This window comes from Odocoileus virginianus, chromosome 22, assembly GCF_023699985.2.
Source record: "Odocoileus virginianus isolate 20LAN1187 ecotype Illinois chromosome 22, Ovbor_1.2, whole genome shotgun sequence".
NCBI classification, from domain to species: Eukaryota; Metazoa; Chordata; class Mammalia; order Artiodactyla; family Cervidae; genus Odocoileus; species Odocoileus virginianus.
In genome coordinates this window covers 35,493,718-35,519,764 of record NC_069695.1, presented here as the reverse complement: position 1 = coordinate 35,519,764, position 26,047 = coordinate 35,493,718, and the positions used below count along the sequence as shown (strand labels likewise).

Below are 26,047 nucleotides of genomic sequence, written 5' to 3'. Positions count from 1 at the left end.
ATGCCGAGTTACCTGTTCATTAAGCTGTATGACCTGCGTTTCTAAGTCTTTATCAGATTTGGATGCTGAGCCACTGGATGAAGCCCTTTTGGCTGAAGAGGGACGAGAAGGTGTGGATCCTGGTTTAGATGCTGGACTTGATTTAGCCGCACCTGAAAGCAACCAGAATAAATTATGAGCACTGGCAACATGAGAAATGCTTTTTCGGTTGACAGCAAAACTATGATAACAAAAGGAATTTACTAAAACACATAAGAGATAACCGCCAGCTATCCCTTCCCAGCACAGTGTGTGGATACTAAGTCACACTGGTTGTGTCCAACTCTGCACGATCCTATGGACTGTAGCCCGCCAGGCTCCTCTGTCCATGGGATTTTTTAGGCAAGAATACTGGAGTGGATTGCCATTTCCTTCCCCAGGGGATCTTCCTGACCCAGGGATCGAACCTGAGACTCTTACATCTTCTGCGTTGGCAGGTGGGTTCTTTACCACTCATGCCACCTGGGAAATCCCTCCCAGAACAGAAGTAGCACAAACACACTTAGGAAGAGTGCACACAATAAAATGAGAGAGTCATCCTGGGCAACTTAACCCTTCTGAGCAGTTTTTCCCTCAAGTGACATGAGATTAATGCAGTTGTCCTTTCTCCCTCCAGAGAGATGAGAATAGCAGACACAAAGGGATTTTAAGTTGTTTATCTTTTTTCTTTTAAGAAGGAAAGGTTCTCTGATAAGCTCCAAGCATCATCCTAATTGAATTTCTAATACAGATCTTATAACAGTGTAACACTTTAGGAGAAATATCAATGCAAATGTCTATTTTTTCCTCTTTTAATGTATACCCTAGTTTCAGCCATTAAAAGACTCTAGGAGCCATTAAAAGACATCTCTGTAGCAATGGGCACTCCTGGTGCCCAAGTCCTGGTTTCTAAATGTTATTCTGCAATAAAAGGGCTTCTTGAGATAGAGCTGACTCCAGGGGTGGGCATGGAACATCTTATGTCAAAGAGCAAGGATGTGCTCAAGAATTTCGGTCAACGAGACAGGGGCCAGACTGAAGGGGCTCCCAACTAGCCACACTCAGACCATTTTGCAAACCAAAAAGAATAATGGCTGCAATTGTATTACAATGCACTGAATAAACAAAAATCTAGTCCATGATGAGGGGAGCAGAGAGGAAGGATATAAAGATCTTTACAGAACACTTGACAGCTAGGAAATTGCTAAAGAAATGCTACAGAAAAAAATCACCGTTTTGCAGTACACTTAACTGATCCAGGGAGGTTTCATCAACTGACTCTAAGACATTGAGAGGTTTTTGGAGAACCAAATAGCAACACATGTCAAGTCATTATCCTGTAAGTTGCTTATAATGGGAGAAAGACATGCCTTTACAACAGGGAAGCCTGGGAATTGACACAGTAACCAAGTTATTCAGCAGCATCACTAATAATGACAGAAACTGGCAAAAATAAAAGACCACTGATGTCCGGTAAGACCTCATCTACCTGAAGCTCAGCTTAAAACAGACTCTCCCTATCTAGAACTTGACACACATAGAAAATGGCTTCTGCAGCCAAAAGAGAAGGCACAAGGTATAAGCAGTGAAGTTTATACACTTCATGGGTTTAGAAATTCAGTCATTGCTGAGGCCCAGTCACGCCCTCTTCCTCTGAACAGCTCAGCCTGGTGCAGGAGCTCCCACTGGTCCAATTCCCCACCCCAGTCCCCCCGCCCCCTGGCTCATCAGTCTCTGCTCTGTGAGCTCTGTGCTTAGCACAGCACTTGGCAGAACATATACTTGGTGAAGGAACAACTGTTAAAATAAATACAGGAACAAGTAAATAGAACCTGGTTATATGGTTTCCAACTTCACATTTTATTTCCAACTTTACAGTTTATTGGGACCAAGAGGTGAGAAAAAGGCAAGGGGTTATACAGGCAAGCTAACAGCAACAAGTTTCAACCAATCTCCTAATTACAAAGTAGCAAACAGGGAAGACTATAAAATTCCTATCTGTCTGTCTTCCGGTGCCGGAAGTCATCAGTGAGAGGTGCCAAGTCATACATACCCTCAAGAGGCATTGACGGCAACATACCCTTTAATATACATGCCTGTTATAAAGGAGAAAAAAAGAATTTTCTTCTAGAAATACAGGGAAATGCCTAATATGCTGAAAATGAGAATGCTTAAATTAGATATGACTGAAGAAGTTTGAGTATGCACACCTTTAGTTACCTGGAAACCTCACTTATGCACCAGACCTTCCCAAGTGTAGATAGTAGATGGCCTGCTTTGTGATTCACCAAAGCTGCGAGGAGCCTTCATCTTTTTGGAAGCTCAGATAAAACACTCCTGGACATGGCTTCCGTGTCCCACTGACCAGGCTGTCTAACTCCAGGCCAAGCCAACAGGGTAAGGAACACAGCACAGAGAATAGCAGGGAAGGCAGGGTGAGGATGTGTGGACCTGGCAAAGAGCCTTCTCCAAGGGCGGCCACCAGCCAGCCTCGCTGGGGAAGTTGCTGTTGACAAATCAAGTTACTGCAGATCTTTTCATGAGCTGTGTGTCATATTTTAATATAAAGAAGGTCTAACAGAAAGCAACTCAAAGACTGTCCATGACCAACCCCTTTTATTACTAGATACAGACTTACTAAGTGCCTACCATGAGCCCTGTGCTTCCTGGACATCTCAGTGGGTGGAGAATTCACCTGCAATTCAGAAGACACAGGAGACCCGGGTTCGATCCCTGGATTGGGAAGATCCCTGGAGAAGGAAATGGAAACCCACTCCAGTGTTCCTGCCTGGAGAATCCCATGGACAGAGGAGCCTGGCGGGCTCCATGGGGTCGCAAAGAGTCAGACACAACTGAGCGACTGAACATGAGATTGATGAGCCCTGTATTGGCGGTCCCTGCTCTAGAGGAGTTTATGATCGCATGGGAGTGATCATTTAAGAATGCTCACAGACAGAAAGACAGTCTATGTCATCACTGACATGTGGAATCTAAAAAGTAAAGCAAATGAATGTATAAATATATTAAAAAAAAAAACAACTGCCCAGACATGGCCACTCTCAACATTCTCAGGAACAAGGCAGTATTCTAGACACGACCACAGAGCGTGATTGGGCTGCATTCCCTCACTGAAACTCCTCCCTCTTCTCCTTTGAGTGACTGAGTCTAACATCCTTCAGGTCTCAGCTTAAATGTGGCTGTGCAGGGAGGCGACAGGACCCAAACACCATCCACACAGCACCCATCAACTGGAGTGGTATGGAGTGATTTATTTAATGCCTGCTTCTCCAATTAGAGGGCTTCCCAGGTGGTGCTAGTAGTAAAGATATCTGCCTGCCGATGTAGGAGATCCCTGGGACGGGAAGATTCCCCTGGGATAGGAAGTGGTACCCCACTCTGGTACTCTTGCCTGGATAACTGCATGGACAGAGGAGCCCAGTCCATGGGGCTGCAAAGAGGCGGATATGACTCTAAGCGACTGAGCACTCCCATTAGACTTAAATTCCAATGAGGGAGGAGTTGTATCTGCTTTGTGTTCTCACGGCCAACCACAATGCCTGATCCAGAGGAGACACTTGATAGTTACACTTTTGTGACTCATGACAGAACTCCTGGGAGAGGCAGGTATCCAGGGGACAGGTCCCAGGGAAGCTCAAGGAGCTGATGGCAACTTCAAAATCACTGACAGCAAGAGCTAGCACTAACTGAAGGAAACCAAACAAAACCCACCAGCCTCCCAAAGAGAGAATCTCTGACTGGGTTTCAAGGTCACCTTCCATCATCACTTAGGCCCTTTAGAGATGGAATCAGGACAGCAGTTCACCTGGGTAAATTCAGTCAGTAAACAGTTAGCTCTGAGTAGGAAGGAGCAAGGTGGTTTGTGCTGGGCTGTCCAAATTCCAAATCTGCCATGTTCTCGTCCATGCCTCTCCTGAAGAGAACAGCCCTGTGGAAGGGGTTTCCCTGGAGAGCAAGTGACCACCCCCCATCCTCCCCCTGCCGGGCAGGTGTCCCTCAGCAGGTCAGCACCTGGAATGGGGCTGGTTGCAGGAGCTGAATGAGGTCCATCGGACACAAGTTCTTCTGCTCCACCTTACCCAGTCTCACGTAAATTTTTTAAAAGAAAAGCATGAAAGGAAGAGAAGCCGGTTGCTTGTAAAACAAGGTTGTGCATGCTTGCATGCTTAGTTGCTCAGTTGTGTCTGACTCTTTGCAACCCCAGCCAGGCTCCTCTGTCCATGGGATTTCCCAGCAAGAATATATTTTCAGGACATCATCAAATGCAGCTTACAAAAAAAAAAAAAAAAAAAAACCTGAAGTTTCTGATAAGAAGTTAAAGTAGAAGACGTCAGGGTAAGCCAGAGCCCCGTGGTAGACCAAGTTATCAGGGAAGAAAAACTAAAAATAAGCAGAGGGAGCAGGCTGGGAGGGAAATGGGGTCATGGGAGATGCGGGCGGCTCACGGCACAGACCAGAGCGGCTGCCGTCACTGGCACTGTCCCAGTTCCAGCTTTTTCCTGAGGAAACACATCCCTTGCTGCTGACAGAGTCCAACCCGACTGTGGTTCACAGGTCTTGGCACTCAAGTGCCAGCTGTGATTCACAGACCCTATAAACTGGCACAGTGCAAGCAGCCTGGAGGTCTCTGGGATGAGAAAGATGAAGGCAGTGAGAGTCAGACTTGGCATCCCCCTGCTGCTGGGCGGGGAGGGGACAGTGGAGAAGAGGGGGCTTTGTCCACACCCCACCCGCTATACTCCCTACACCGAGGATGGGAGCAAAGCTGCTGCCTCCACAGTCAGAATAAAGTAAAGAAGGGAAAACAAATTCGAAAAACGTAAAAAGCTCAATTAGGTAATTAGTACACGAAATTTAAAATTAGAGGGGTTTTGAATTCTGATTTAAGTTGTTTGGAAAGAAACTGATAATAGAAATAGACATCTGATGGATGAGGATACATCCATGAGGTCAGCATCAGTTAACTATACATTTCTACCTTCCAGTCAATAAAGGCAAAGACATGAAAGAACAGGAAGGACATAGGGAAGATCTTAGTATCTTCAGAGGTTAGAAGTTTTTTTTTGAAACCACACAATTAAAGCTCATTTTCAAAAGAATGTAAACTGAGCTCTTTAAATCCTCACAGGCTGCAATCTGATATGGACGTAACTGACCCCTCATGATCAACACACACCAAGAGACACTAAAGGCTAAAATACTAAAGTTTATAGAGATGAAAACCAAACCTTGTGTTCGCTGTATTTAATGCTTTCATGGTTTAACATTTTAGAATAATAGTAGACAATATCCTGTGTTATATCACGCTCATTAGACAGTTAAGAACTAGGTTTTTGTTTGTTTCAAAGTCTTGCTACCATCACCAGCCCAGGTTGGATGCATGAGACGGGTGCTCAGGGCTGGTGCACTGGGAAGACCCAGAGGGATGGGATGGAGAGGGAGGCGGGAGGGGGAATCGGGATGGGGAACACATGTAAATCCATGGCTGATTCATGTCAATGTATGGCAAAAACCACTATAATATTGTAAAGTAATTAGCCTCCAACGAATAAAAATAAATGGAAAAAAATAATAGTCTTGCTACCTTCTATTGTCTTCTGGGGTGTACCCAGCTTGTGGGATGACAGATATCCTTTCCTGGGCTGCAATAAGGATGTTACCAGAAAACTGTACTGCTATCACTGATACTAAATTTAACACTGATACAATTCTTTTATGTAAGCTAACATTTGTATTCCATTTTTGTGAAGTGACCCAAGGATGTCCTTGATAGCATCCAATCATGGCTTTAGACACAGGGGTTCTCAAATGCTACCTTCATGCTTCCTCAAATGCCCCCAAGTCCACTGCTGACTTCACTTCTGTGCCTTCCTATGCCTCTCTGCTCAGTGATGCTTACATGGAAAACATTTACATAATAGCTTGTAAAGAGAGTACAGCTACTTCGGCAAGAATACAGATAGATTTTTTTCCTTGCAGCTCTCAGACATTTCAATTTCTTTGTGAGGTTGCATTTGATGATGTCCTGAAAATATAATGAGCGGTAGCCTCGTCTTACAAGAGTCATTTTTCCCTCAAGTTTTTCTCTCTATCCCTAACCTCCCCCTTCAAAATAAAAAGGAGTTTCAGAAGTGGAGGAAACTAGACATAAATTCTATACAAGTCCCTATAATTCTCTGATTTGACCCATTGGATAGGGACATGATTTACAATGCTAGTCTTTGAGCAGTTGTGTCTTAATTAATGCCTTCAGGAGTTGGGGGTATAAATATGATTCTAAGACATTTTAAACCATAGTTGTAAAAAAACAAAGAGTGGCCTGATTCACTGTCTTAGTAAAGCCAGAACATTGCTGTGTCTAAATGTCAATAATTAGTAGCTTGCTTAATGTTTATGGAAAAATGCTCCACCATTTTAGGCCTATGAGGCCCAATGAATTCATAACCAAGAAGCAAATAAAAGCACTTTATCCTTCTTTATACTTGGCTTTATCCTCTGCGGCTGGGGCTCTGGTGAAATTTAGAAATTCTTCTCACATAATCTGCCATATTCTTTCTGCCAAAATCCTAAACAGAGGAGCTAAAAATATGACATTAATACTGTTGACAAGAGCCTCAGAGACAGTAAAGGAAGCAACCACTCTTCTTCCCTGCTTTGTGAGCACCCCCCAACACACACACACACACACACACACACACACACACACACACCCCGCTTCCTTCTCACTTAATTAAAAAGCCCATGGATGAGGGATGGGGATGCAATGGGTGCAGGGAGTCAAAAGGAACAAGCTTCCAGTTATAAAATAAATAAGTTCCCGGGATGTAATGTACAGCATTAACTATAGCTATTAATACTACAGTGAATAATACTGTATTGCATATTGGAAAGATGCTAAGGGAACCGAACTTAAAAGTTCTCATCACAAGAGGAAAACAACTTGCAGCTCTGCAGTGATGGCTGTTAGCCAGGCTTACTGTGATGACCATTTCACAATATACACAAACACTGAGTCATTAACACTGTACATGTGAAACTAATAACATGTTATCTGTCAAATAAACCACAATAAAAACAAACCCAAACCCCAGAGAACAACTGAAACGTGACCGAAGCGATCTCGTACCTACACTGATTAATCGTTTGTGGATGAACCTGACATCACTTCCTTATCCCCATTAACTCTGGCAAACAGGTGTTATTGTTTAACTGGGATAATGACCCTGGTTAAAATAAATGATTAGGCCACTGCTGGGGGAGATGGCCTGGGGTGGGACTGATTGAAAAGAGAAAATTCCCACAGGAAGAGTATCTCCCAAGTGACTAAACTGACACCAGAGCTGTCACACTGCGGAACGACTAACAAGCTCCCATGCAACCCTGCAAACACAAGATCTAACACTTTCCTTCGAAAATGCCTCTACACCTCCACTGTGTGTGTTCTGTAATCTGCTTGGCCCTAAGGGTGGGGAAAAAAAAAATCTCAGTGGCCAACGTTTTGTCCAAATGGAACCTTAATAGGGGTTCTGGGGTACCCTGATTCACGAGATCATTGACAGGTTGGTTCTTTTCCTCTCCAATGGGTAGCTCAGAGGCCTTACGGCTTCTGTCCCATCAGGGCAGCCAGTGGCAAAACTGGGCTTTTCCTTTTTGCCACTTTGGTGTTGGCTTCTAAAAGTTGGGTGGCTCCACCTCCAAGCAGCTCGGGGTGGGGCTCCACAGAGCCGAGCCTGAACCACGCCAGTCCTGCAGGGGGAAGAGCTGGTAGGAACACCGTGTCCTTCCTCTCGCCCCGGGAGGCGGTGGTGAGGAGCAGGGGCAGGCGCCCTGCAGCCTTCGGAAAGCTCACTGGCAGGACTTACGCTGCCACCTGGACTTCTTTCTGTCTTACACAGTCAGTAGCAGTCCCTTCTTCTCAGAGCTGCAGAGAGTACCTGGGTTAAGCCGTGGAAAGTTCCTACCCAGGAGCCTGGCACACAATAAATCAGCACACCCTGTTATTATTATTACTCAGCAAATGAGGCCTGATTCAACTAATTACGAGAAACCACACAGGCTTCTCACTTCCAGATGCCAGCAAGATAAAAACTAAACTGCTGAAATGATAAGGAAATGAGACTCATTTTTATCTAAAGGAAATCTTTATGAAAACGGGTTTAACACATAACCCACTGGTGGGCTCCCAGGCCTAGGTTCCTGTCTTGAGAATCAGTAGACCAGAGCCCAAGTCTGTGCTCCTTCTAAAACTACCCCGATTCATGCATTCCTGTCACAAATACTTACTGAACCCTGACTGTGTTTCTGGCAAGCTACAGGCACTTGGGATAAAACAGGGAATGAAACACAAAGATGCCGGTCCATGTGGAATTCACGTTCTAACAGGGGGAATTCGATAACAGACGATAATGTTAATAAATTAGTAAGTGACATGATAAACCAGAAAGTAAACGCACGGGAGAGGCAGGGCCAGGCAAGAGTAGGGAGTGCCGGGTGGGGCTGGGAGTGTGGCAGTTCTGAACAGAAACTTCAGAAGCCTGAAGTTCAGGATTATCCATCGTGTAGTCCCCTTCAGTCTCAAGCCCTTGCTCAGACCCAGAGGACCTCCCGGAGTCCCTCCAGAAGGACAGGGGTCACAACCCCGCTCCCCTGCCTGGCAGCCCAGTAGGGATGCCAGGAGGTGGGATCCACACTGGGCATGCATGGGGCTCACCCAGGCTCAAAACCTCCATCCTCACCTAAGCCGATGTGTGTTTGGAACAGCCCCTCGGTTCCAGCTTCCAGGATCCCTGAAAGGGACATGCCACTTGCAGGAGTCACCCTCACTTCTTCAAAGCCCCAGGGGGAAAGTGCAAGCTGAGCAAAGACCCAAGACAGGCAAAGGTGGCCTCCCGGACAGCTAGGAACAGAACATTCCAGGCGGAGGAAAGACCCGGCCTCACCTGTAATGGAGGGAGTTGGGGGTGCTGTGGGAGGAGGGAGCTCGAGAGGGACTGGAGGGCGGCTGCCACGGACCTCAGAGGTTACCGCCAGGAGGCCGGCTTTTGTTCTGACGGAGAAGGGCAGCCATGCAGGGTCCTGGGCGTGACGTGGGTTGCAGGCGGCTCTCTCTGCCTGCTGTGTGGACAACAGACTAGCGGGTCTGAGGGTGCAGAGGCCCAGCTGGGCGGCTACTGAGGCCACCCCTGGTGTGAGTGACAAGTGCCCAGGATGAGTGTGGGTTTGGGCAAGTGTTCACAATGCGACAGTTTAGAAAACCCTATGATACATCCTAAAGCACCAAGCATCTGGCCATTGATCACAACTTAGGTTTTCCATCATTCAGGTCAGTCACTCAGTCATGTCTGACTCTCTGCGACCCCATGGATCGCAGCATGCCAGGCCTCCCTGTCCATCACCAACTCCCAGAGTCTACTCAAACTCATGTCCATTGAGTCGGTGGTGCCATCCGACCATCTCGTCCCTTCTCCCGTCTTCATCGTTAACAACAACTAAAAGATCTTCTGGGATCAACAGCATCTGCGATTGGCTCCACAGAGAGGCAGAAGGACGAGGCGGTGGCGACAAGAGCCCTGAGTCAGCTGAGGTCCCTCCCGGCCCACTGCTTGGAGCCATCCGTGTGCCAACCGGCTCTGCCCTGGGAGAACGTGCCAGGGGACAATGCCGACAGGCCGGGCCCGAGCCCCAGTGCCCGAGGCCTCCCCGACCGGTGGTCACCGAGAGGGGAGAGCGGGCCTGACTCCGCTGGGCATGTTCAGCCAGCGTGAGCATTCACAAACTGAGTTACTTCTGCCCTGGTTACTGTCCCTGCTGGAGAGGATGTGCTTATTTTTAGCCATCATGTGATTCTCCAGTATTTTCCAGGCTAGGCTTGAGTCACTCCGGTTTCAGAGAAATTTTCAGAGCGGGGCGGGGGGGTGGGGGGTTGGGGAAGTATGCAGGAACGCCTCTTCTTGAAATGGCTTCAACAGTAGATTCTGACTTTATGTAGTTATTTGAGCCTGGTATATATTTCTTTTGATGAGCTGACTTTTCACATCCCTCACATCTTGGTAGAGAATTAAGTGTGCTTTGAAATGCATAAGGTGCCAACCAATTACTATCTTATTCTAACAAGTTCAAATTCTTGTTTTGAAATTGTTCTCAGAGCAATTTCTCTCCAGAAGTAGAGAAGCTCCCTCACCCCTGTGAAAGCAACATGCACCAGCATTCCGATAATAATTGAGGGGAACACTCCCTTGCTTGTTTACTGCAGCAAGAAGGAACGCTGGTGGCTGAACGAGCCCAGCAACCCAAATCAACCCACTGAGAGTAAAGACACATGGGCGTCACCATGGCTACATCAGTGTCACATGCACTCCTGGCATACAGCAATCATTCAAGCCAGAAGCTTACAGACTAAGATGGCCATTCTGGGGAACACAACTACTTACGTTCATCCTTTATGATGTTCAGTCAGAGACCTACTGGCTCCACTGACAAGACCAAATGTTTCACGTTGTCTTGATGATGGTGGTAAGTTCACTGTGCTCCATTAACACTGTGTTACTGGGACTCTCTTGCAGAGACAGAAACAGGCTGAAGCCACATAGCTGCAAGAGCCCTGGGAGGTGAGAACCAGAGCTGAGCCCCACTCTAATCACCTACTCTCTTCCATTCCAGTTGACTCCCACTCCAGGTCAGTCCTAAAGGAAATCACGCCTGAACTTTCATCGGAAGGGCTGATGCTGAAGCTGAAGCTTCAACACTTTGGCCACCTGATGTGAAGAGCCAACTCACTGGAAAAGACCCTGATGTTGGGAAGGATTGAGGGCAAGAGGATGAGATGGTTGGATGACATCACCGACTACATGGACATGAGTCTGAGCAAACTCCAAGAGACACTGAAAGACAAGGAAGCCTGGCGGGCTGCAGTCCATGGGGTCACAAAGAGTTGGACATGAATTAACAACAGCAACCAGGTTTCTGGCTTCCACCACCCAATGACCAAGCCAGAAACCTGTGCATCATTCATCCTTGGCTTCCCCTGTCCTTTACGTCTCATATCGCATTACTATCAAGTTCTGTTGATTAAACCTCCTTCAAGTCTCTATAACCCACATGGCTATGACTTCTGTTCAGGCCACCCTCCTCTCCTATATGGTTGGCTGCACCAGCTTCTTGGCTGTTGTACTTAAAACCTTTCAACGACTCCCCAGAATCCTCATAACAAACTGTAAACATCTGTGACTGCAGAACTTCAGGCGACTGCACCACTGTGCTCTTTATCTCCTGGCATACCCACTCTCCCCGAGAGCATGGGTGGGACCTGTGGCTTGCTTCCAATCAACACAATATGGGAAAGGTGATGGAATGCCACTCCCATCACATGGAATCCCACTGGATTCTCTCTCTGACTCTATTTTCTGACAGGCACACTAGAGACTCACCCTCCTGGCCTTGAAGAAGTCAACCTCCACCGCAAGCACCCATGCTGGAGAAGCCCCCAGGGTAAGGAACTGCAGGTGGCCTATGCGAACTAGGAGTAGCTGCCAGCAAGGAAGGGAAGCTTCAGTCCTGCAGCCTCAAGGAAGCTGCCAACAACACAAGGGAGTTTTCCCCAGTCGAGCCTATGATTAGACCACAGCCGCAGCAGATGCCTGTACTGCAGCCTGGTGAGAACCAAAGGCAGAGAACAAAGCGAAGCTGTGCCTGGACTTTAGAAGCTGTGACACAATACATGAGTGTTGTCTTAGGCTGCTAAGTTGGGAGCGGTTCTGCAGCAACAGGACATGAATACTGCCTCTTCACACGATACAAGGGCCCTGGCTCACCTGTGCAGCCAGCCTTACACCTCAATGTCCATATGGAATGACATGCACTCCACTGAATACTGCACGTTATTTCTTTAAAAATAAATTATTTATTATTTACTGTTGGCTGTGCTGTGTCTTTGGTACTGGCTGCCCGTGGGCTTTCTCTAGTTGCAATGAGCGTGGGCTCCAGTTCTCACTGCAGTAGCTTCTCTTGTTGGGAGGCTCTCGGGTGCACAGGCTCGGTAGCTCTGTTTCCTGGGCTCTAGAGTGCTGGCTCAGTAGTTGTGGCGTAGGGGCTTTAGCTGCCCTGCAGCTTGTAGGATCTTCCCGGATCCGTGACCGAACCCACGTCCCCTACACTGGCAGGCAGATTCTTAACCACTGAGCCAACAGGAAAGTCTGAGCATGCTCTCTTTCGATTGCAACATTCTATTCTATGTGCAAGGCTCTTTTCCATAGCCTTCACCTGGCTAACTCCTACTCATTCGCTAAGTCTTGGTCAAACCTCATGTCTTCCCAGAAGCTTTCCTAGAGTACACTAGCTCAGCTCACGTGCTCGTCTTCCTACACACCCTCACTGCACTTCCCTCGCTTTAATGCTGTTGTCTATTTAGTGCCAGACTTCCTCATAGGCTGTAACTTCCTGATTCCCTGTCTATTTCCAGAGCCTCTCACAGTGCCTTAAATAGCTGTTCAAAGACCTAATGAGAATTCAAGTAAAGCTTTCACAAAAGGGCAAGGAAGCCAACAAAAAGAAACTGTTGTTTAAGAGCTATTTTCTGAGCTCCTGTGCAGTGCGCTATGCCATTTTCTGAGCTACGGCGTCAGGGGCTGCTCAAGTGATGGAGATGATTGGTGAAAATGTCCGAACTGATAAGTGCTGGCGTAAATGCTGCATTCTCCTTGATCCACAGAGACACCGCAGTGATTCAGTTTAAATCAATTCAACAAATACTACGTGAGAACCTTCTATGTGTCAAGCAACGTGGAAACAATGATTGAACAAGACAGAACCAGTTGATAGTTTGGTTCACCCAATTCCAGGGGGATCAAGGGAATTCTTCAGGTCAAAACTGTCTTCAGTTCCCACCCAATGTACCAAGGGTCAAAGAAAGGCACCAGTGATGAAGAAAAATAGGCTCCCTGGTGACTCGTGATATTCTGCTCATGGAAACAAACAAATGCTAAGTCACTGCCTTTTGAGGTTTGACAAGCTTTCCTGTGAGACTGAGAAGCCAAGCGCCAAGTTGTTATACCCGAGGAGAGAAAAAGGACAATCCCTCACGGAAACGCGGGGGTCTGAGCTCCAGAACTGATGAATATTTCAGCACGTACAGAGGGCAGCTGTGTAAGAATGGCCCAATGCTGGTGATGAAAGGACCCAGTGCTGTTGAAAATGGGGCCAGGAGAGACCTCCCCGGTGGTCCAGTGGTTAAGACTTTGCGCCTCCACTGCAGGGAGGTATGGGTTTGATTCCTGGTCGGGGAACTAAGATCCCACATGCCGTGTTACACAGCTGAAAACAGAAAAGGGCCAGGATGATCTGTTTCCCAGGTGAAGATGGGGTGACAGTGGATGCCCTCACCTCTTCCTGCCAAGTCCCATGTAAGGGCACAGAGTGTGATGTGCTGAAATTCATGCCGGTTTTGTCCAAAGGGCTTACTCTTCACTTTGAAATCACCCAGATCATCTACTCAGAGAATGCTCTGAATTGAAGGATTAAGAAATCAGAGATTAGTAACCCCATGAACCTAGGGCTCGCTTTTCTGGACTTTATACACATTTCTGCTTTGGAGTTGACAGGAGGTCTGGAACAAGCAGCTGAATGTTTCGTGCATTTACAAACATATATAAAATATAGTGACTCTCACCCCAGAGCCTATTCCAAGGATACACAGGAATGTTTTTGAACTTTTAAAAATGATAGCTGTTTAAAAACATAAACGCCATTCAGATAGAACAGCATGTGCTCTGTTTCAAGCCTTTACAACACAGGAGGGCCTTTTATTTCCTCCACTAACTATGCAATTTCCGTTTGGTTTGTGAAATTTTACTGCAGTTCAGTTCGTGTGGGAAGAAGAGAAGAACATAAGACAAGACCATATCCGTGATATTTGAGTGTGCACGTGCTAAGTCACTTCAGTCACGTCCAACTCTTTGTGACTCCACGGACCATAGCCCGCCAAGCTCCTCTGTCCATGGGATTCTCCAGGCAAGAACACTGGATTGGGTTGCCATGCCCTTCTCCAGGGGATCTTCCTGACCCAGGGATTGAACTTACATCTCTTAAGTCTCCTACATTGTCGGGCAGGTTCTTTACCACTAGCGCCACCTGGGAAGCCACCAAGAGTATTGGAGTGGGTAGCCATTCCCTTCTTCAGGGGATCTTCCCAACCCAGGGACTGAATGCGGGTCTCCTACGCGGCAGGCAGATTCTGTACCATCTGAGCCCCAGAGAAGGATATTTGAGAGGCAATATAACAACAAAGTGATTAAAGAGCACTAGACTCTGGGACCACAGGGCTCGCAGTTTCCAGTGTGTGACGCTGACAAGTTATTGAACATCTCTGTGCCTCAGTTTTCTCAACTCTAAAACAGGGGTGGGATGGGGACTGTCTACTGTTTAGGATTGCTGTGACCCTCCACTGAGCTCATACAGGTTAAGTGTTTAGAACACTAGTGGGCAAATGCCCACTAGTATGTATTCAATACTTATTCCCTCTATATCTGATGTAAAGAGCTGATTCATTGGAAAACACTGATGCTGTGAAAGACTGAAGGCAAGAGGAAGAGGGGGAGGCAGAGGATGAGACGGTTAGATATCATGACTGACACAATGGACCTCAATTTGCGCAAACTCTGAGAGAGCGAGAAGGACAGGGAAGCCTGGTGCACTGCAGTCCATGGGTTCACAAAGAGTCAGACTTAGTGACCGAACAACAACAGTATTTTACACATTTTCCCTTTCCCTAACTTCCATTAAAAATTCATAGTAGATTTCAAAAAACCCAACTTGTGATATACTTTGATTCCAAGAAGCCAAAATAATTAAAACTTATAAAGTGAACTAGTAAGTCATCTGTCAAATATGCAATCTCCTGAAACAAACACATTAGGATAGACATGGAAGACGTACATCTCTTCCAAGGAAGAAGCCCCAGCCTCTTCCACAGATACTGCCAGAAGAGTCCTCTCTGAGGCTCCTGAATTCTTCACGACTCTCTGTTCCCCTCTGTGCCTAATATTCCAAACTCGCAGATATTCAGTAACCCACAAGGCAGAGTGTGCTTGTATTTTACGCTGTGGTTTTATCACCATTACAGATAGAGAAACACAGTTTTAACTATACTTCGAGGAGAAAAGTATCCTGACATCTATCTTATATATATTTCACATATGGTAGATGCATAACTGGAGGAGCAAAGCCACCATTACCCCCACTCTCCTTCCAAGGAGTAGGGAATGTCCTTTAAGAATCAAATTAATTGGACCACTATAATTTCCCCCCACATTTTTTCCAGGCCTGAATGTGGCTAAAGGAGCAGCCATTAATTGGTGTGCACCTTAGGGGACAATTTCCCAATGCAAACTGGCCAAGGGCGTGCCATGCTGATAGAGGGCAGGGACTGAGTAAAAGATACATTGTTCATATAATAGGGAGAAGTGCTAACACCCATTTTAAAAGACGTCTTGCTAATTACAGGACTGGTAAGAAAAATGCAATTCTTCCTTGTTATGAGTTGATATTGCATGATTTTTTAAAATTAACATTTGATCCTTGAAGTAGGTATGTGGATAGTAGAGTACGTGGTTAGTGACTGTGGTATGTGAGACAGCAGTATCAGGCAGATACACACTGGGAAGTTGGAAGAATAAACAGGCATGACTCCTTTTGATGGAGAGACTATGAAGAGACAAGAAAGGTGATGCTGCCTGTTTTTATGCTAATGGAGTTCTAGGGAGTAAATGCCATTATGGGCTGTTTTAGTCTAAAAAGAAGATACAAAAAATATGCATTTCTTGGAGTAAATGATGACTCTGGGGTTGAGACCAACATTTGTATTTAAAGAGTAGTGTTTCTCAAAAGGTAAATGAAGCCTTACATCGTGGCAATAATAAAGAAAAAGGTCTTGTATAAAAGTACAGCCCTGAGTCAAGGTTAGGACTCCTGAGTGGAATTTAGCTTCTTGAGTACTTTTTACTTGGACTCTTGAATTAAAGTCTGTTAAATAAGAAACATCAACACTCAACAGAGCAATAAAACAAAATCCAGAGTCTCTAGGACATAACATCACAATGTCTAGGGTACAGTCCAAAATTACTCAACATATGAAAAGTCAAGAAATGGTGGATATATCAGACAAAAACTTTAAAGCAGCTATCATGACCATGCCCATCAAATAAAGTATGCTTATAATAAATGAAAAATAAGCACTCTCAACAGGGAAATTTAAAAAAAATTAAAACTGAAAGAAACAGTTGATAGATAAAAAATGCTCAGCAGTAGATGGAGATGACAGAGAAAGAAGACGGTCAACCTGAAGATACATTAATAGAAACCATCTAAAGAATAGAGAGAATACTGGAAAAAAATGAACAGAGCCTCAGGGACCTGAGGGATAATAGCTAAAGCTCTAGTACATGGAAAAATGAAGTTCCAGAAATATAGGATACAGAGAATGAAGCTGAAAAAATACTCAAAAAAAAAAAAATGCTGAAAATCTCCCCAATATGGTAAAAGACATTCGCTTAGAGACTTAAGTAGTTTAATGAACTCCAAAATAAGATAAATTCAAAGAGAACTTTGATTAGGCACATCCCAGCCATGCTACTGAAACCCACAGACAAAGAAATCTTAACTGCATCCAGAGAAAACAGCCTGTCGCTAGAGGGGAAGGTGATCAGAGTGAGCACACATTTCTGGCCACAGAAAGTGGCACGACGTATTTAATAGGAGAGCGTGCACAGTCACTACAGTCGCGTCCGACTGTTTGTGACCCGATGAACCAGAGCCCGCCAGGCTCCTCTGTCCATGGGATTCTCCAAGCAAGAATACCAGAGTGGGTTGCCATGCCCTCCTCCAGGGGACCTTCCCCACCCAGGAACTGAACCCACGCCTCCTACATTGCAGGCAGATTCTTTACTGCCTGAGCCACTGGGGAAGCCCTAGTGGGAGACAGGGAGGAATAAAAGATGAGTTTGAATTCTTTATCTGGGAAATATCCTTCAAGAATGAGGGCGAAATAAAGCCATTCACAGAAAAAGGAAACCTAAAAGAATCTGATGTCGTTGCACCTGCTTTACAAGATATAACTTCTTTTTCTCTTTTCAAGTTATTGGGTCTGAAGAGAAATGAAATTAGTAGGGAACTCAGATGTTCAGGAATGAATGAAGAACACTGGAAATAGTAAAAATATGAAAAATAAATTTTTTCTCTTAATGTCTTTAAAATTCATATGACTGTTTAAAGCAGCCCTGCCTAGTAGGAGCCATGGAAGTAAACTGCTTCTAGTAGCCACATTAAAAAAATCTTGAAATTAACTTTTAACACATGTCAAATATACACAATATATGCAAATTATCATTTCTACCTGTAATCAATATAAAAATTATTAAGCTAGTTTTATATTTTTCCCATACCAAGTCTTCTAAATTCAGTATGCATTTTATACACACAGCACATTTCAATGCGGAATAAGCACACTGCAAGTGCTCAAAAGCCGCTGTATAATACAGCACTGATTTAAAACAAAGGTTATAACATTGTCTTGTGGTGTTTATAATGTACGTATGTTTATAGTACAATATGTATGATAAGCAAAACAAAGAAGACTGGAGGGAAGGGTTGTCAGGCTTCCACATTTTACATGAAATGGTATAAAGTACACTGTGAAAAGGCAAGAATATATATGGTAATCCTTAAAGCAACTACTGAAAGAAATTAATGCAAAGAGATACTGTTAAAAAGGCAATAGATAAAATAAGACGAAATACTAAAAAAATATTTTTAAATTCAGAAGACAACAGGGAAAGAGAAACATAAAAAAAAACAGAGGGGACAAGCAGAAAACAAATGATAATACGGTAGCTTTAACTCCAGCCAAATCAATAAGGACATTAACAATGGACTGGACACTCCAATGTCCACAGACTACCAGAACGAACAGAAAATGCAAGACCCAATTACATGCTGTTTTTAAGAAACATACTTTAAATATCAAGACAAAGATAGGTGGAAATTTACTGTATGGAGAAAGATACACCTGCAAACAGTAAGCATAGAAAAGTCGGAGTGGCTATATTATATCAGATAAAATAGACTTTAAAACAGAGATATCTTTTCAAAAGATAAAGAGTAGCACCTCATAAAATACAAAGCTCAATTCATCAGGATGACTCAACAATCAGAAATGTCTATGAACCTAACCACAGAGCCCTAAACACAGGAAACAAAAATTGCTAGAATTAAAGAGCTGCTGCTGTTTAGTAGCTAAGTTGTGTCTGACTGTAAACCCATGGACTGTAGCCCTCCAGGCTCCTCTGTCCACGGGATTTCCCAGGCAAGAACACTGGAGTGGCTTGCCGTTTCCTCTTGCAGGGGATCTTCCCAACCCAGGGATTGAGCCCACGTCTCCTGCATTGGTAGCTGAATTCTTTACCACTGAGCCACCTGGGAAGCCCAGAATTAAAAGGACACATGGATGATCCCATAATTAATGTTAATGCTCTCTGCAGCAATTGTGAGAGCTTGATAACTACTAAAAAGAAAAAGCAGTAAAAACATAGATGATCTGAATAACACCATCTACTATCTTGATATTGATATTTCCAAAACACCATACAACCAACAACTGCAGAATGCATATTCTTTTCAAGTGACAACGACCAAGAGAGACCACTTTCTGGGCCAGAAAATCAAGATCAGAACAAGGATTTTTAAAAACCTCTGTAAACTGTTACATTTCCCTGCTCCTCTTAAAACACATAAAACAAACTTTGTGGGAAAGTAAAGGCAACTCTTCTTTACCCAATGGTGATTGGTGATGCTTACTTAGATTACAGGTACTCAAAAAATATGCAAAGATAGTTATGTAAATAAACACAATCACTTGTTAAGGTTGTATCAACAGCCTTCAAGAACCCCAAATTAAAGATAACTGAGAGTGAGAATATTCAAATACTCAATACAGTTTCTGAAAAATGCTGTTCGGATTTATTTACATCTCCATTTAGGAACTTAATTATGATCATTCAAATGCTTTATTCTGTTCTATGTCTTAGGTTGCTTCCTTTTGGAAATCATTTTTCTAGTATTTCTGTTTAATCTTATTTTGAGGCTGGAATGCTAAAGTCCCTAAGGAAAAGAGAAAGCTCAGAATCAATTTCCATAGCAACTCTAAATCCATCACACTGTATTTGTATATGGGAGTTTGATTTAAGTACATTAATATATGTGGATTTGCAACATGTCTAAGCTGTGGTTGCTATAGGAACCGCAACTTCAAATTTCCTTTTAAGTTTAGTAAGTGCTCACACATAAAAACTGATCCCCCTGACAGATATCTCAAGTTGCAGATATGGCTCACAGCAATAAATTTATAAACATGACTCACGATGATATATGTACTTAATAGATATCTGTCATTAAGAAAATGTGCATTTTAATACATGCTCCTAGTTGGCAGATCAAAAGCAATTCAAGATGCAATTTCTCAGGATAGAGATAGAATAAGACTCTGCCAGGCAGCCATTCATCCTTAGCAAAAGCCTGTGCCATGCTGAAGCTTTCTATAGCCTAGCTAAGTCACCCAAACACACACAGACACCAACAAGCTCTACAGCTTCTCTGAATCCACAGAATATCCTGTTGTCTGTACTGAAATGGCAAAAAAAAAAAATCTGGCACATTCTCACAGAAACAGAATGTACGGAGCATCTGTAGTGCATCTATTCTGTACACAAGCAAATAACCTATGGTGCATGGCTGTATAAGTACTCTGTATGATGCAAAAACACAATTTTTTTCTTTCCATGTAGACAGTCCTTTCTTAATTATCAATGTGGATAATCCATCCCATGATCACTTTTCCAATTCTAACATGACCTCTCTGCCACGAGCCACACTGTGGTCCCCACATACTGCTCTTCATGTATGATAGTCAGGATCGGCACATTAGCTTTAATATTAGATTTGGCTCAGTTCAGTTCAGTTGCTCAGTCGTGTCCGACTCTTTGCGACCCCATGAACTGCAGCACACCAGGCCTCCTTGTCCATCACCAACTCCCGGGGTTTACTCAAATTCATGTCCATCGAGTCGGTGATGCCATCCAACCATCTCATCCTCTGTTGTCCCTTCTCCTCCTGCCCCCAATCCCTCCCAGCATCAGGGTCTTTTCCAATGAGTCAACTCTTTGCATGAGGTGGCCAAAGTATTGGAGTTTCAGCTTCAGCATCAGTCCTTCCAATGAAACACCCAGGACTGATCTCCTTTAGGATGGAAGTATTTAGAGAGAGAGAAAGCCACTGCAAAATGGACCAAATATTTCAAAACCAACGTGAAAAAAAAATAACTAAAGACCATCTCCTATTTTCAATTATACCAGATGTTGTTTGTTTTCACTAATGCAGATAATTAAGAAATGACTGAGGCTTAGAGGTGGAAACAAATTACTTCCGAGTGTTACTAACCTGGCATCACTGTGAAATAACTCATGTAGGTAGGTGAACTTCCCAGACAGCTGGGGGCCCTCACCTCATCAAGCAGTTTAATTTGTCTTAATTTTTTTTTTTCTTTTTGGTCACGCAGCACAGTGTGTGGGATCTCAGCTCCCTGATCAGGGACTGAACATGGGCCATGGTAGTGAAAGCCCAGAATCCCAACCACTAGGCCACCAGGGAACTCCTTGTCTTACATTTTGGATGGACAAAATCAGACTTACGCACGAGGATGGCTTTGAATGGTTTTAGACAAGAGGGAGAAAGGCCAGTTTAGAGACTGTAAACAGTTTATGGGAGAGATGATTATCAAGAGAAAATTAAAATCTTAAGAATTAGAAGGGAATTCTGAGTGTTATCAACCGGTACATGCCGGTATCGTGTGGATCCTGAGGACAACTAAGACACATGGCACTCTGTGATTCAGCAATAAATATCTCAGGCTACTGGACCACTGATGACATTTTGTTAAGTTTTTTTTTGTCTCTTCTTTTACCGATACTCATGCTTTCTATTGCTATTATTGTACCCCTTGCCCTAATAAGGTACAGTGAGGAAAGCTGAGCGCCAAAAAATTGATGCTTTTGAACTGTGGTGTTGGAGAAGACTCTTGAGAGTCCCTTGGGCTGCAAGGAGATCCAACCAGTCCATCCTAAAGGAGATCAGTCCTGGGTGTTCACTGGAAGGACTGATGCTGAAGCTGAAACTCCAATACTTTGGCTACCTTATGTGAGGAGTTGACTCATTGGAAAAGACCCTGATGCTGGGAGGGATTGGAGGCAGGAGGAGAAGGGGACGACAGAGGATGAGATGGCTGGATGGCATCACTGACTCAATGGGCATGAGTTTGAGTGAACTCTGGGAGTTGGTGATGGACGGGGAGGCCTGGTGTGCTGCAGTTCATGGGGTCGCAAAGAGTAGGACATGACTGAGCGACTGAACTGAACTGAATAAGGTACATGCTGAGAAACCATACCCCCATGTTTGTTATAATTCTATCCAAATTAAGAAAGAGCAAATAAAGTGGATCAAGAAATACAAATTTCCAGTTATAAAGTAAATAAGGCATGAGGTTATAAAACACAGCACAGGGAATATAGTCATGAATATTGTATTAACTTTGTATGGTTCAGATGGTAATTAGAATCCCTGTGGTCATCACTTTGCAGTGTATACAAATGACAAGTCTCTATATTACACATCTGAAACTAATATAGTACTGTATGTCAGTTAAAAAAAAAATCAAATAAATAAACGTAAAAGAAAGAGCAAATAGGCTCTGGATAAGTATTCTAGGAACTCTCCCTTTCTAAAGTATATGAATTTGATAGCACAGATTCTATACGTATTCTGACTTTTAGAATATTCTGGCTTACATTTTCTTGGCTGCTTTCCCAAGAGTTGGATACATGACCCCTAGGGGGGAAAAACACACTCTCACTGTATTTACAGGCATCTTTCTCCTATGATAGCTTTTAAAACAACGTTCTACCTGTCATGGTGATGTATACATGTGACGTATACCCAGGCTATCATTTTTTCAGTGTAGTTTTACTACCCCACCGTGTCCAAGAGTCAGGACACGGTTCATAAAAAAGGGGACGGCTGGTCTGACTCCTGGAAATATCCTTTCTCCTTGATTAGGACCAGAGAGGTGAATGCGGTCAAAGCATCAGGAACACAAGCCTGAGGAATACTGCCTTCCCAAATATGAGAAACCAAATTTATCATCTGTTTCCTGAGCTTTGTCACCCAAGAAGTTAAGCTCTGGAAACAATATTATTTCTCTTCCAGGTTCATGAACATTCTATCGAAATGGCACTAGGTTCTCTGTCGCTTTTGTGAAAAACAGATGAGGGAGTTCCTGGAAAGCAAGGTCAAGGCAGAACAAGGACAGTTCTTTTGTGGGGGGCAGGGGGGGAGGGGGTTGGTGCCAGTTTAAGGACACGTTATGACTGCAGAAGAAAAATGTTTTGAGGCCTGTCCAGGTCTACTGCTGAAAACTTTGAAAAAGTAGCAGCTGCCATTCAAGATGAATTGGTACGTCATTAGCAGTTGCAGAAAAAGGGCCAGAGGTCAGAGCTACCAGCAGCTCTTGGTTTTCACACCTCCCTGTCCCCCCAACTCCATCTGCCTGTGTCTCCCCGGCTCCGCAGGAGACATAGCACTCCCCTTCTCAATTCTGGTCCGAGAAGAATGACAGCCTCTGATCAAAGCTGAAGGCCAATTTAAACCGCCGTACATTTTGGTTCCCTGTGGCTTCATTTTTACCCAACCTCTTCTAGCAATTCTGTCCCCCCAAAAGGTAAACACATTCCCTTTCCTCTCCAAACCTCTTTCGATGGCCCTGACCCCCTTTTTTTCCCTCCAGCCTCAGAGTCACGCTCCACCCATTTCCCCTCTTGTGTCCTACTATTCCTTCTCACAGAATCTTTCTTCCATCTTACAAATCGGCTCCTTGTGCCTTGCCCGAAAAGCAAGCAAAATCAAATCCAGGACAATATCATTTTCCCCCTCAGTCTAACTTTCTAAAGCATCTGTCAGCTCTTCCCCATCAAAATGGGGGAACATACCATCACAATGTTTTTATTTTCCTCCACCTTTTTCCTGACCTTTTGGTGAAGGCAGAATCTCCTCTCCCCACATCACTTTCACAGCTGTGTATAACACCCTTGGTAAGCAGCTGCCATCGAGGTGGATGGACTCAGCATTTCAACAGACCAATTTTGCTCAAGGACAATTAATCACCTCCCAGGAGCCAGATTTCCTCAGCCTATTCTCAGGCTTCATCCTATTTGAGCTCTCTGCAATTTAACACTCAGTGCTGTTGGTGGTCCCTTTTGCTAGAAATGTCCTACCCTGATATTGAGCTGTTTTTCCCCCTGAGATTCCCCTTTTCTCAGTTTCCTCTGGTTTTCTTCTTGCCCGTAAGTGTATGTGTTCCCAAAGATCTGCGCTTTGTTTATTTGTTTACGGCTGCGTTGGGTCTTCGTTGGTGCGGTGAGCAAGGGCTTCGTTGTGGTGCTCGGGTTTCCCATTGCGTGCTCAGATGGTAAAGTGATTGCCTGCAATGAGGGAGACCTGGGTTTGATCTCTGGGTCAGGAAGATCCTCTGGAGAAGGCAATGGCAACCCACTCGGTTGGGTTGGGTGACAACCCACCCATTGCCACTGCCCACTCAGTAGTCTTGCCTGGAAAATCCCATGGATGGAGGAGCGTGGTAGGCTACAGTCCACGGGGTTGGAAAGAGTCGGACACGACTGAGCGACTTCACTTCCATGTTTCTCTTGTTGCAGAGCACAGGCCTTGGCCCACGGGTTCTGCAGCTGTGGTGCACAGGCTTAGGTGCTTGGAGGCATGTGGCATCTTCCTGGACTAGGGATTGAATCCATGTCTCCTGCCCTGGTAGGTGGATTCTTAACCACTGGACCACCAGGGAAGTCTCTCTCTTTTTTTTTTTAAGCTTATTTAATTCTATGGCTTCAAAGTTGGGATTTTTATGCTGTCTCAATTTCCTTCCTCCAATTCCTTTAACCCATTCCTGGACCCACCACTCCACTAAGAGACCCCCAAGCTGAAACCTCCAACGGACTCTCCCAGTCATCAGTGTACTTGACTCGACAGGTTTAGACACTGCTAACTGTTCTGCTCCCCTGACACGTTATTCCCTCATTTCTTTGCATCTTTCTGGCATCTTCCCTGCTCCCAGGTCAGTCCCTCCTTTTCTACCCAAACATTAGATGTTCAAGTTCCTCGGGGACTCCCCCTTTCTCACTCGGGAATAACTCCCAGCCTCAATTACCTGGATGTGGGAGACTCATCAGTGTTTATCTCTAGCTGACACTTCCTTGAGTTCCAGATACCAGTATGCGTTATTTACTACTGCATGCGCGCATGCTCAGTCGCTAAGTTGTATCCACCTCTTTGTGACTCCATGGCCCGCCAGGTTCCTCTGTCCATGTGATTTTCCAGGCAAGAATATTGGAGTGGGTTGCCATTTTCTTCTCTAGGAGATCTTCCCGACCCAGGGATTGAACCTGTGTCTCCTCCACCTCCTGAATTGGCGTGTGGATTCTTTACCACTCGGCCATCTGGGAAGTCTTTTTATAACCGTTTTTAATCATTCTGATTAGAGATTGGGCATAAATAAGGAATTTGTGTTCTGATAAAATGAAGGTTACTGAATTAACAAGTATAAATGCTGGTTTTCAAATGGAAGCACATGGTTTCTGAGGATTTCATTGTATAACTGTCCAGTACCACAGCTGGTGTTTATAATAATGACCCTTATTTAAAAGGAACACATTCTGCTTGGTAAAGTTTGCTTTTTTAAGGCAGGCATGTTTGTAACATATTTTAGAAAGATTTTTCTCTAGAAGAGTTAAAACATTTTTTTAAGTTCCAGGTATTAGTGACTTCACTTTTGGACAAAGTTGGCTAAGTGAAGTCTTGCTGAATGTGGTCCCATAAATACTGGCACTGTCCACACAGGAGACAGGATGGATTTTTCATGAATTTCCTCTGAAGGAATATAGATGATGATCCACATTTAAAAGTGTTAGCAAGTTCATATTCGAGACTCTACTGGCAGCAATTAAACAATAAAAATATGTCGAAATCTAATCAGATTACTTGAAATTTCTCAAAAAAAAAAAAAAAAGAAGGAAAATGCAACCTATATCTGAAGTTGTATAGCTTCAGTGACATCAAGTGAATAGCTCTGCCTTTTTAATAGTTTAAATCCTGACTGTTAGACTTATTACTAGGAAGATAAATGTGGTCAAACAGACACCAATAAAAATCATCCAGAGGTGTGCAAATACTGACTGCTGGGAAGAACCAGGAAAACACAGGAGGGCCTGAGGCATTTTCCAACACAAAAGTGACTCCAGAACGACACTGTTCCAGTACCTGCTGTGGGGGAGTTGGCATGGTGGGACTTCTTGGGCAGGTTGAAGATCTGTTCGCCGGGGTCGGGAGGAGGAATTGCGTCTTGCCCTTGTCGTGCCTCTACTGGGTCATACTCCTTCCCATCGTAGTTAGCATCGTAGAACTTCTTAAACCACTGGATAAAATCCAGGTTGTCCTGGAAACGCCCTTTCACTAGCTTCTCCACGGGAATTACCTGCAATATAAAAGCACTGGGTGAGTCACAATCCCCAGGCTGGTTTGTATTTAACACAACTAAGAGCTCCCGAAACAGAACTATTTCCCTCTGTGTCTGCAATTCACGTCTATTGACCTCTCCCCTAATATCTTAGCCAGTGGTATCCCAAAATTTATATAATTCTTCATTATATTAAAGAAAAATTAAAATGGTGTAGCTGATTCTCCTGGGATGTTTAATACATCTGAACAACCCATAAGGAAAATTAAAAGGTTGCAGCCAATTCTCCTGGAATATTTAACACATCTGAACAAACCTTCCAAAACAAGGAATACCCTGAGCTGTCAAGAAGGGTGGAGCCTCTTCGTAGAATGTTTATTGCCAGAGCATCTCCCC

General features: G+C 44.3%; 1 protein-coding gene across 3 annotated transcripts in view; it reads right to left on the bottom strand.

The window, feature by feature from the left end:
• The window catches only part of MAPRE2 (microtubule associated protein RP/EB family member 2), a 179,570-nt gene that overhangs the window by 16,631 nt on the left and 136,892 nt on the right, over positions 1-26,047 (bottom strand). For all 3 annotated transcript variants that reach the window (XM_020887039.2, XM_020887037.2, XM_020887036.2), the window contains 2 exons: positions 25,456-25,669; positions 13-152 (listed from right to left, as the gene is read on the bottom strand). In XM_020887039.2, coding sequence (XP_020742698.1) covers positions 13-152; positions 25,456-25,669 — 354 coding nt within the window. The remainder of the gene's footprint in view (positions 1-12; positions 153-25,455; positions 25,670-26,047) is intronic.